The sequence below is a fragment of the Sarcophilus harrisii genome, chromosome 2 (genome assembly GCF_902635505.1).
Source record: "Sarcophilus harrisii chromosome 2, mSarHar1.11, whole genome shotgun sequence".
NCBI classification, from domain to species: domain Eukaryota; kingdom Metazoa; phylum Chordata; class Mammalia; order Dasyuromorphia; family Dasyuridae; genus Sarcophilus; species Sarcophilus harrisii.
Genome location: NC_045427.1, coordinates 395,676,125 through 395,688,765, shown reverse-complemented (window position 1 = coordinate 395,688,765; position 12,641 = coordinate 395,676,125). Strand labels below are relative to the sequence as shown.

The following is a 12,641-nucleotide window of genomic DNA, read 5'->3' as shown; positions in this document are numbered from 1 at the left end:
TCTCACATCTTTTTACAGCAATTTCAATATAAACTCAATATAATAAGGCTATTCTTTACCATTTATGGTTTTGTAATTTTAACAATTTTTAAAAGTTCCTTTTTTTTCCTTTCTGGAAGCCAAAAAATCACCAGATCTTACATTTTATCTGATATTAGAATAGAGGGAAGGGTAAAAAGGAAAATGTGAAGATATGTTAAATTTTATACACACACACACACGCACACACACATACACCATGAACACAATTACTTTGTCTTCACTGATTGATAATATGGATTAATACCTTCATATAAATACACACATATATAGGGGCACACACAATGATTAAAATTGGATACTTGGAAATAAAAACTCTAATGTGTCTAACTAAAATAGAATTTACTGATTCTACAGGTACCAGAAATGTTGACCTAGAAACCATAACTTGCTTTCTACCAACAAAAGTTCAGTTTACAAATGGGCAAAAATGTCTTATTGAAGACAAAATAAATTTTATTCTGTCAAAGGAACCACCTACTCTGAGGCTCTTAATGAAAGTACACTTTGTTTCTGTAGTAAAGACAGGGAAGTAGTAGAGATAAAGAGGTACTACTTCTTCCTGGTACACCTGATAAATCAGATCCTTGCTTTGCCAGGCTCTCTATTCTTAGTACAATCTGACACTTTCCATTGTTTTTCAAGGGACATATAAGGGAGCCAGCAAAGAAGGATGGGTCTTCCTAAAGGGATTAATGACATTGTTAATGATCAGCTCTTCCACTATTCCTTGATACTTATTACTTTACAATAGTCTACCCTCCCAGGAAAAGTTCGGGCCTGGTCTTGAGACCCTATCTTTTCTAGCCAATTCTTTTTAACCCCAAGAGAGATTAGGTCATGGCAATTAAGAGAAGGTGCAATAATGGAAAATGGAAGGCACTTGGCCTAATACCTGAGGCCACTGAGAGAGCGGCTTAGATTTTAAATAGTAAACTTTTTTTGTTGCTACTGATACTTAAGATAGAAGGGACGAGAAATTCCTTTTAAAATATTCCATTCCTCTACTCCACACATATTTCAACAGATCCTATTTTCAGTCACTTTAGTGCAGATGAGTAGTAACAAGTTAAATGTACATTACACCTTTCTTGCTGACCCTGAGGCTAAATTCAGCATATTTTTCAATACTGCAGCAGAACTCACTCTTCCCAAGGGATACTTAATACAATGAATCAGTCAGTTCTATTCTTAATCTGTCCTATACGCATCTGAACACGAACTGGGATTATAATTCCAGATGGAATGCGAGGAAACAGTAGTATAGCTGGGCAACTATTGTCGTCTTTATTGTCCTCTTCTCTAGTCGAGAAGCTACTGCCCTTACCCCATGCTCACAACAGTTAGAAGGAAACGTGAAAAGGAAAACGAAGCCCGCAGCGTCGTGCTGCTGTCCTTGGTGCTGAAGGCATTAGCTCACTAAGAAATGGTCATAGGGGACAAAAAAGAGTTCACATGAGTAGTGGTATGACATAAATATTTAGAGAGGTTAAGGGGAAAAAACGATTGAAATCATGTCTAGGTTCCACTCTCATATCTTTTTCATGCCCTTACCCCTTGAATGATGACTTCCTCCGTTGCCCCCCACCCACACCTTACAGACTAATCCAAAATCCACCTATAATAATGAGGAAAATAATCTGCAATTCTCTCCATTATCCCCTGCATTATCCTTTTACACAGTGGTCGTTTACCGTCCCCTCCCCCATCCCCAATATCTCACGAGGAAAAATACAGATCACCCTTCCCCCTTCCCGAGTTCACACACACACACACACACACACCCCTCTACAATCCCCAAACCCTCTATATATTGGTGATAGTTTCCACTGTAAACTACATTTCTCTCTCCTTACCCACTCCCACTTTTCTCCCCTGAAATACGAACCCGAAAGAAACGTATCTTACCCGGGGTGGAGGGCGAGTAGGAGCAGAACCCACATCATCATTTTCAGAGAAAATGCAGGAGACGAGAGTACCCGGCTTCCTGTTCTCCTTGCAACTGGAGAACTCATCGTTTGGTATTTTACTCCTCCTTTCCTCTTGGTTGCAGGCGGGTCTCTCCTTTCTTTATTATTATTATTATTAGTATAATTATTTTTATGTAGTGACTCCTCACCAACACCCTCCCCTACTAGATCCCATCAGTGGGAAAATACATTGCTTCCAGCCACGGGAATTAATATTCAGAGTGTAGAAATAAGATCAACAGCATAAACGCTTGCAGATACAATGAAAGCGCCAGCTCAGACAGCAGCTCCCCAAATCTTGGAGAATAATATAATAGAGAGTAGAGAAAAGAGTGAGGGATGGGGGTGGGGAAGGCACATAGAGGTAGTTAAGGGAGAGAACAACGCTCATGGACACGTTCACACATACACCTGCCCCCAACACTCACGCATCACTTTCCAAATCCATCAGTTTTTTAAAAAAAGAAATTAAAAAAATGAACAGAAAATGATTGGAGCTGTTGCCTGAATGCAGATTAACTCCGAGGTCAAAGTGGAAGTGATGCACGCTGCTGCAGCGCAGATTAACACATGCGTGGTGTCGTCCTGGCTGCCTTTTAACGTCTGGTTACACATTCATTGCATGCAAGTCATGGCTTTCATGGGAAGGGGGTGGTATTCAGACGTCTCTTAGCTAAGGACAGAAACAATGTCGACAGGGATAGAAGGTCTGCCTTAGTCAGAATTGCGAAGTATATTCATCTTGGGTTTTGTAGCCTCAGAGATTGTGATTTAGATGAAGGGAAAAAAGAGTAGTTGTTGCTATGTAACCCATCCAATCCCAGTGGAGGAATAGCATTGGTGGAGTCCTTATGAATGAGGTGATAAAGACTGAGATAGGACAAATTAAATTCTCTCAAGCTCTTCCCTTCACCTACCTCAAAGTGAAGTAGGTTATACGGAGACAAAGTAGAGGAAGCTGCAAAACCATGCATTTGAGGATGACTATGTTCTCCTCATTTTTTTAAGTGGAAATGACTGGAAAAGGGAATACTACTTATCTATTGGCTAAAAGTACTAGGATCGATTTGGAAGTGGTCCACCATGCAAAGAATATAGAAAAATGAACCTAAATAAGAAGTAATAAACTTTAAGGCAATGAGATGGTTGCAAAACTGACTTTTTTCTTTTCCTTTTATTGGCCACTATCATAGAGATCAGAAAAGGATTCTCTTCCTTCTTCCTTCTTCCATTCATTCTCAAGAATACATTAACATGGGTAGTACATCAGGCACGTATACTAAGGTTTCCATAAAAACCTCCCATTATTTGAAAATATTTCTACAACAATTATAGAAAACTATACCAAATCTCCTTGGTGGGGTTTGGGAAGTCTCATGTTGACTGACCTCCATTTGTCCTTCCCAATAAATAGTAAGGCAAAGGAATCTTTAAAGGAGTTATAGTTGAGGATTAGAAGCCTAGCTTCAAGAAGTGTTAGACAGACTTCTTCAAAATGAGCAGCCATTCTTCTTTTAAGAAGTCCCTGTGGGACCATAGAGATATATATGTATATCCCAGATTTTAGAAAACAGGCTTCAAAGGATGCATTTGAAATATAGACCCAATGGCACAGAATATAAAATGCTACCATGGAAGTCATTCTGAGGGGGACAGAATATGGTCAAAAATGAAATACTGAAGGCTCAAAAGTAAATGATTCGAATATGAAGAAAAAATGAATTCTTATGACAACACATATAGAAATAAATTGAACTCACCAAACAATTAATATTTTAAATGAAATATGCAGAAGACTGAAGCAAAGTGAAGTCTTAGAGGATTATATATATATATATATATACATATACATATACATATATATACATACTGTATGCACAAATATATATATATATATATATATATATATATAGTATGTATATAAAGGGATTGCATTACTCTTTAAAAAGTATCATGAATTTTAAAACTCAGAATGACCTTTTTGAAAGAAACTAAGAGCAACTAAAGATATTTTTAAAGCTATATTGAAAAAAAATCAATAAAACCTTCATTCAGAATGAATAGATAATGGACAGTAGAGAGAAGAAAGAGATTCTAAACTTTTATTTTGTTTCTTTTTTTCTTAAGTTTATTGATTTATTTTAATACTTCAGTTGTTCTTACCCATATACTCTTTTCTTTTTTAAATTTTTTATTATAGCTTTTTATTTACAAGTTATATGCATAGGTAATTTTACATCATTGACAATCGCCAAAACTTTTGTTCCAATTTTTCCCTTCCCTCCCCCATCCCCTTTCCCTTATGACATGTTCCCCATGGCATATTAAGTATGTTAAAGCATATATGTCCTAACAGTTATTTTGCTGTACAAAAAGAATCAGGGTTTGAAATAGTGTACAATTAGCCTGTGAAGGAAATCAAAAATGTAGGAGGACAAAAATAGAAGGATTGGGAATTCTATGTAATGGTTCATAGTCATCTCCCAGAGTTCTTTTGCTGGGTGTAATTGGTTCAGTTCATTACTGCTCTATTGGAACTGATTTAGTTTATTTCATTACTGAAGATGGCCATGTCCATCAGAATTGATCATCATATAGTATTTTTTGTTGAAATATATAATGATCTTCTGATTCTGCTCATTTCAGTCAGCATCACTTCATGTAAGTCTCTCCAGGCCTTTCTGAAATCCTCCTGCTGGTCATTTTTTACCGAGCAGTAATATTCTATAATAAAGTCATCTAAAAGCATCTGTTTTGATTACAACCACATAATGGATGTCTTTCTTATATTATGTGTTGGTGTTACACAAATGGTTTCTTATCTTAGGAGCAGAGAGTATGACAGGTGGAAGGAAGGAAGAAGGGGGGAAAGGAAGAAGGAAGCAGGAATAATTCTAATGTGGTATTCATATACCACAATTTATTCAGCCATTCTTCAATTGATAGGCATCCACTCAGTTTCCAGTTTCTGGCCTCTACAAAGAGACCTGACACAAACATTCATGCACATACAGGTCCCTTTCCCTTCTTTAAGATTTCTTTGGGATATAAGCCCAGTAAAAACACTGCTGGATCAAAGGGTATGCACATTTGATAACTTTTTGAGCATAATTCCAAATTGCTCTCCAGAATGGTTGGATGTATTCACAATTCCACCAACAATGTATTAGTGTCCCTGTTTTCCCACATCCCCTCCAACATTCTGCATTATCTTTCCCTGTCATTTTAGCCAATCTGACAGGTGTGTAGTGGTATCTCAGAGTTGTCTTAATTTGAATTTCTCTGATTAATAATGACTTGGAGCATCTTTTCATATGGCTAGAAATAGTTTCAATTTCTTCATCTGAGAATTGTCTGTTCATATCCTTTGACCATTTAATCAACTAGAGAATGGCTTGATTTCTTATAAATTGAGTCAATTCTCTATATATTTTGGAAATGAGGCCTTATCAGAATCTATGTCTATAAAAATGGCTTCCAAGTTTATTCCTTCCCTTCTTTTTTTTCCTTAAGGTTTTCTTTTATTTAAAAGATCATTCACAAAATACCATATCCATAAATTTACTTTCTGTCATGAAGCAGAATGGGTTAAGTATTTGGAATTCCATTCTCACGTTTAAAATGCAACTGGATTAACCAGAAGTTTAGATTTTTGTTGCTGTTGTTCTTAATCTTTTCCACATTGAAGATGTAAGTAGGTGATCTAAAAGCATCTATTTTGATTACAACCACATAATGCATGTCTTTCTTAGATTACATGTTGGTGTTACACAAATGTTATCTTAGGAGCAGAGCGTATGACAGGTGGAAGGAAGGAAGAAGGGAGGAAAGGAAGAAGGAAGCAGGAAAGAGGAAGAAGGGGTCCTGTAAATTGCTGTAACTCTGAAACAAAGATAACAGTAACTGGAGCCAAGAATCGGGAGTCAACAATACCACCATCCAAAACTTAAGTGGCCATGGTTTCCAAGAGACCCGGACTCTGCTGGCTTCCTTCTAGTTACTGGTATCCCCAACCTTAAAATTTGGTCTTTTAAATTTCCCAAGCATTTTTAAAAATAGAAAGTAAACTCTCCCCTGATGAGTCTTCTTTCTAAGAGGTACAGATCCATCTACGAGATGTTTCAAGGTTCTTGAGGAATCCAAATGAGACGCAACATCTCCAGATCCTAGAGTTGGCTCTCCTGACCCATTTCAAAAAATGATAAAGAAAGCACAGTATCTCACTATTGACTACTTACACTTGGAGACAAGGAAATACAGGGCTAGATGCAAAACATATGGCCAAGGGTAGTAAGTTTTACACTCCTTCCAACATAACACAAAGTCAACTTTGTCTGTATAAACCTGCATTTAAAAGTTACTTACCAAACATATAAAACTTTTTAAAAAAAGTTTATTTTTTTTAAAAAGCAAAGACTCAATGAGCAGTTTTTTTTTTTATGTTCAAATAGACACAGACCCACACCTCTGTGCAAGCCCCCAAAGCACCTCATCCCAGTTGAGTTAAAACCGGATTGCAATTTGCAATCCTTAAACAAAGCACAACCCTCTCATCTGCCTAATAAAAGGAGTTCTCTAGTAAGGATTTTGGTTTGGGCAGAGCTATATGATCTACAGACCCTTGGGAGTGAAAGCAATTAATTGTCTAAGGTAATACCCATTTCTCAACTTTATACATATACATCCAGTTTAGAATTGGATCCTATTCTGCTCATATCATACTGTTTATGGGAAGGAATTGGGGGAGGGGTGAGAGGTAAAGAAAACTATCTGTGAACTAGTTGGAAGTTTTATTATTGCTTCCCTTCTAATCTTGTCTGCATTAGTTTTGTTTGTACAAAAACTTTTCAATTTGAAAAAATCAAAATTTTCTATTTTGTGATCAATAATGATCTCTAGTTCTTCCTTGGTCATAAATTCCTTCCTCTTCCACAGGTCTGTGAGATAAACTATCCTATGCTCTTACAATTTATTTATAATATCATTCTTTATGGCTAGGTCATGAACCCATTCTGACCTTATCTTGGTGTATGGTGTTAAGTGTGGGTCAATGCCTAGTTTCTGCCATACTAATTTCCAATTTTCCCAGCAACTTTTGTCAAATAGTGACTGGGGTCTTTGGGTTTCTCAAAGACTAGATTATTGAAGTTATTGGTTGTTTTGTCCTTTGAACCTAACCCATTCCATTGATCAACTCGTCTATTTCTTAGCCAATAACAAATGGTTTTGGTAACTGCTGCTTTATCATTTTTATTTTACTTTTGTTTTCTCTTCAAAAAAGAGTTTCTCTTGTACATGAAAAAGACATAATAAAAATTACTAATAAGAAGTAGATTGCCTAGATAAATAAGAAAATGTTAAGTAAGCATCTATGTTTTCTGCTTTGTGCCTCAGATGAATTTCATCCCCAATATCCTGAAGAATGGACAGATTTAATTGGTGAGAAATACATAGTTAGAGAAGCAACAATTACAAAAAATCAACATAGCTTTATCTAAAACAGGTCATGCCAGACTGAACTCATATCCATTTTAATAGGGTACTATTGGTATATAAAATGCTTTCATACTATTATGTTGGAGAAAGTGGAGATATATGGATTTGGCATTATACACATAGATATATTCAGAATTAATTAAATACTAGGTAGAATCAAATAGCAGTTATTAGTATTTCAATGTTAACAGGGCAGAAAAATCTCTAATAATTGTCAGGGATTTATATTGGACCCTTTAATGTTTAAAATGTTTTGCCAATGAATTGGACAAAGACACAGATGGTATGCTTATCACATATACAAATGAAAAATAATTCTTGATATATTTGAAGATTGGACTGACTCATAAAATAAAATTAAAAGGAGATGAATACAAACTTTTATATTTGAGTAAATAAAATCACCTTTGAATTGGGGAGGGAGTAGACATGATTATATAGTTAGTATACTGCAAACTCAATTTTTATCAGTATGATATGACAGACAAAGAAGGTAATGCAGTCTTGGGCAGAATTAAGAGAAGTATAATTTCTAGGTAACAGTACAACTACACACTGACTTCATAAGACCTCATCTGGAGTATTACATTCAATTCTAGGATAAATTGGAGAATGTCAAGAGGAGGGCAACCAGGATGTTGAAAAGCCTTAACTGTATGGAACATGTTGCATTGTTGAAGCAAATAAGAATGTTTAGCTTGGAGAAGAGAGCTAGAAATCATAATTAAGTGTTTTCAAAGAAGGCAATTTAAATTTGATTTCAGGAAAAGGAATTCCTTACTAATCAGAACTTTTCAAAAGTGGAAGGAATTACTTTGAAAAGTAGGTGGTTCCCTTGGAACTTTTCAAGCACAAGTTGTATAACTCCTTGTCAAATATAATGTAAAGAAGAATCCTTTCTCATATGATTCTATAGAGTAATTGGATAGATTCAATCCTAACTGCTAGAAAGAGGAAGGACATCTCAAAAAGAGATATTTAAAAAGCATCATTAACTGATAGTAGGCAAACTGTAATACCATCTGTGTGTATGTGTATATGTATATACATATGTATACATATATATGTGTGTGTAGAGAGAGACTATAGAACATTCTCTTAGAAATTCATAACATTTATTAAATTTGTGAATTTTAGAATAAAATACTGTTATTGTTTAATGCCTTGCATGAATTTGTAAATAAAATTACTCAGAGAAGCTAATGTCTAGATGCCAGAAAGGTAGGGACTTATTTTGGTGGAATTCTTTAGGTATTCTCTGTACTTTGACTTTGAAATAGAGAATGAGACCTTGTCTATCTCACTCAGTTCTTCCTACCCCAGTTCCTTTTAGTCTATTGAAGAAAAATAAATGGTTTGAAGCTTTTAATTCATTATATTTTATTTCTAAATTTGTCAAAATTACTGGAGATTGGAGAATTTTCTATTTTTTCACATATTTTAACCAAGATAAAGCAAGGAAAATGGTATACCTTCATTTTTTTCCAAGAAAAAACACTCTGATCCACACAGTACAATTTGGTTTTCAAGCCAAACAAACAAATGAAGAGAAAATGTGAAAATATTAACCTCCAAAATGGTAACTGTCATTTATGTAGACATTTATGTATATTTACTATACTTTATGAGGTGCTGAAAAGTCAATGATTCTCCCATCCCACCATAATTTCAGAGTAATAAATTGTGATATAATTTGAATTATTTTTTTTCTAATTGTGAGTAAGCTATTGTTTTTGCTGTCCGCTGGGCATTGGGTGATACCAGAGCAACAAACAGTTTTTAGAAAGGAAACACACAAAAACACACTCCAATCACTTTCAGATTTCCTAGAAATATTAGATAATGATGATAAATGTTGCTTTATGCCAACATTTCTCTCTTTTAGTTAATCTTGAAATAGGAGTCTCCTATAAACTACTAAGCCTTAAAGTATCATTTAGCAAAATGATGCTATACTTATTTGGGAGTACAGGAGGAACTACAGCAAGATATGCTTCCCCAGTAAGTTTAGAAATAGGACTTTTTCTATGAGTACTTAATTCTTAATTTTCTTAAAAGATGAACTTTGGATTTTTGGAAATTATTTTACTTAAACATCTTATCCGTGGTAGTACCCCCATTCCAACTTAACCTTTGTCTGAGGTAGTTTTAATGCATTTTCATGTTATTGGACTAGAAGAGTCAGAGCTTTATTAAATGGATTGAGGCATTAATTAAGATCTAGAAGTTTTTCAAATACAACTAAAAACTCAGAAAATATATGGAAACATCTAAATGTAATATTTTAGCAAGATGAAGCACTAATAGTTATGGCATAAAGGTTGGGACATAGAAGGCAATTGATACACCTGATTCACTGGCTGATAATACAATAAGTCAATTGTTTTGTGGTGATGGTTGAGTCATTTTTAAGTCTTGTCTGACTCTTTATGATTGCACTTGATGTCATTTTGGCAAAGATACTAGAGTTATTTGCTGTTTCTTTTCCCACTCATTTTATAGATGAAGAAATGGAGGCAAAGAGGGTTAAGTGACTTGCCCAGAAAGCTAGTGTCTGAGGTTGGATATGAACTCAGATCTTTCAGACTCCAGGACCAGCCTTTTGTTCATATTGTCACCTAGAGTCACCTAGAGTCACCTAGAGTCAAGTCTGTTAATTAGCACACATTTACTAATTATTTACTGTATAACAAGCCAACAAAGATGACAGAAAAGAAAGGAGGCAGCACAAGCCAGATCCCTCCAGAAATGCTCCAAAAACAAAGTTAGAAGTTCATAATAATGACTGAGAAATGAAAAAAAAATTCACTGGATTGTATTTTCATTTGAAGATCACAAACTATGAAACAGGAATAAGTCAGAATGACAGACTCAGCACTAATCTCAACCTAATAACAAAGGATCATCCAGAAAGGAGCCCTAAAGTCTATTAGGCCAATTCAGAGTAGTTTTTAAATGCAGTCTTAGACACAGATGAAGTGTTCATGCCAGAAATGTATACTTAGTGGCCTTATTCTGCTTATATTTGGGGTCCAGAGATGATTGGTTAAACCTCAGGAACAAGCCAACAGTGAAAAGTCTTTCAGAAGAGCCACGACTCAGCATCTAGAGTTTTGAGGCAGGTCTGTAGCATAGATATATGCTTAATTGATCTTGAATTCTGCCCTATTTCAAGGCAGCATTTTGGGTCCTTTAACACAGACTCAATGTCCTGACCTCCCAACCCCAATTCTTTCAGAGCACATCTTGGACTCAGTATTCTTCTCAGGAAAACAGCAAGGGAGTCTACCAGAGGGGTCTGGATTTTAAATTTAGCTTAATAAAGTCTCCTAGTTAATCCCAGAAAATATTCCTGAAATAATTTCCAAATTAAAAGATAATGATGAGCTAGGGATTCCCAAAATACAAACTCAGACCAAGAGAATAATACCAAAAATACATTTAAATTATGATTTAAAGAAATATGCAATTTGCCAAACAGATCAACTAAACGTGCTAAAAACAAAAGATGTGTTTAAAATGAGTGAATTAAAATTAAATGTGACCCAATATAATATTAATCCAAAAACAAGTGAGAGCTAAAGAGGAAACAAGAAAATTAATTTGTTACATATGAACAAAACCTTATGCAAGTAACAGATTCTCTCAGAATTATAATGTACTAAACAGAAGTTACTGCATTATGAGCGCAAAAATATTCAGTCAATTTTTTTAATAGAAGAAATTATAAATTATCTTATACAAAAAGCCCCCAAACTTTTGACCCAGAAAACAATTCAGGAAGACATGACCTTGGAAACATTAAAATAACTGAAAGCAAAAATTAAGATTTTTAGGTAAAAAAAATACTGACAGGTCCCAGAAAGAATTTAAGCACAATGAATTGTAGAGGGCTGAAATGCCCAAAAGATATGCTTGAATCAGACTACTGAGCACTTAAGGCTAATAACCTATTCAATGTAAGATTATGACTCTATTAGCATATATTTGGAGAAATGGTTCTTCTCACCTTTGGTACTTGCTGAATGTTTGTTATTAAGATAATCATAGGCAAGGATTGGAGGGCAGAAGGAGAGAGTGGGCAGGACAAGGAGGAGAGAGGTTGGTGACTCCAGACTCCAGAATACAGGAGATATCTTTCACTTCCCACGCTAAATACCAAGGACTTTAATTTATGCTGATCCTGAGGCCCTCCAGGGAACTAGCCCATACATTACAATGAATCATCCAAAACTTAGCTGCTAGCAACTTTGAAATGCAAACACAAAGAAAACAGACACATAAAAATATAAGCAAATAATCAGAAAATATACATAGGGAATGTTTGCATTCTAATAGAAGTGGGGGTGACAAACATTCTCTAAGAACCATGATTTCAGCATGTATCAGGGAAAGAATCAGATAAGATGAAGGCCATAGGTTTTCATTTTGTTTTTCTTTGAATATCATCAAAAGAAAAGGGAATAGAGGATTCAAAAAATAAACTAGGAACAAAAAGAAAGGAATATAGGAGATTATTATCTCATATAACAAAGACTATAAGTTGAAATGGATACAATTGTGGACAGGATGTGGGAAGAGGTGTTTTTAAATCTCACTTTGAAGTCCTACAGTGTGAAGTGAGAAGAATAATTTGTATTATAACAATAACATTGTGATAAGGAACAATTTTGAAAGACAAACTATCTTCAATGCAGTGCTCAATCCTAACTCCAACCATTGATTGATAATTAAAAAAAAAGTTTACTTTGTGTTTGACACTATAATAAGAGATAGAAACACAAAGACAAAAATGTAATAGTCCCTGCTTTCAGAGATAGATGCTATCAGTATAGAGTAAAATATAGTACTGCTATCATAGAAGAAAAAATTTTACTGTTACTCACAAAAAGTCTGGAACCAAAGTCAATCAATGTATTCTTATCACCATTTTGCAAATTAACAAGCTGAGACTCAATGAATTTGTTAGCTGCAAAAACTCACAGCAGTGGGAACTATGAAAATAAGGACTCAAAATCGAACATTTTCTCTATCAACTGACAAAGTCCAAGCTTAAATAGGATGGAGATTGCCTTCAGCTCCAAGTCAAGAACTGTTTTTACCATACCCACTATATGGGTATGGTAAGGTTTTATA

At 34.9% G+C, this 12,641-nt stretch overlaps 1 protein-coding gene across 2 annotated transcripts in view; it reads right to left on the bottom strand.

The window, feature by feature from the left end:
• Positions 1 to 2,630, bottom strand: part of GABRG2 (gamma-aminobutyric acid type A receptor subunit gamma2) — a 141,912-nt gene extending 139,282 nt beyond the window's left edge. The window contains exon 1 of one of the 2 annotated variants that reach the window (XM_003756793.3): positions 1,948 to 2,630. In XM_003756793.3, coding sequence (XP_003756841.1) covers positions 1,948 to 2,054 — 107 coding nt within the window. In that variant the 5' untranslated portion in view covers positions 2,055 to 2,630. The remainder of the gene's footprint in view (positions 1 to 1,947) is intronic. The other variant, XM_003756794.3, reaches the window with a different exon arrangement.
• Between the last annotated feature and the right edge of the window lie 10,011 nt (positions 2,631 to 12,641).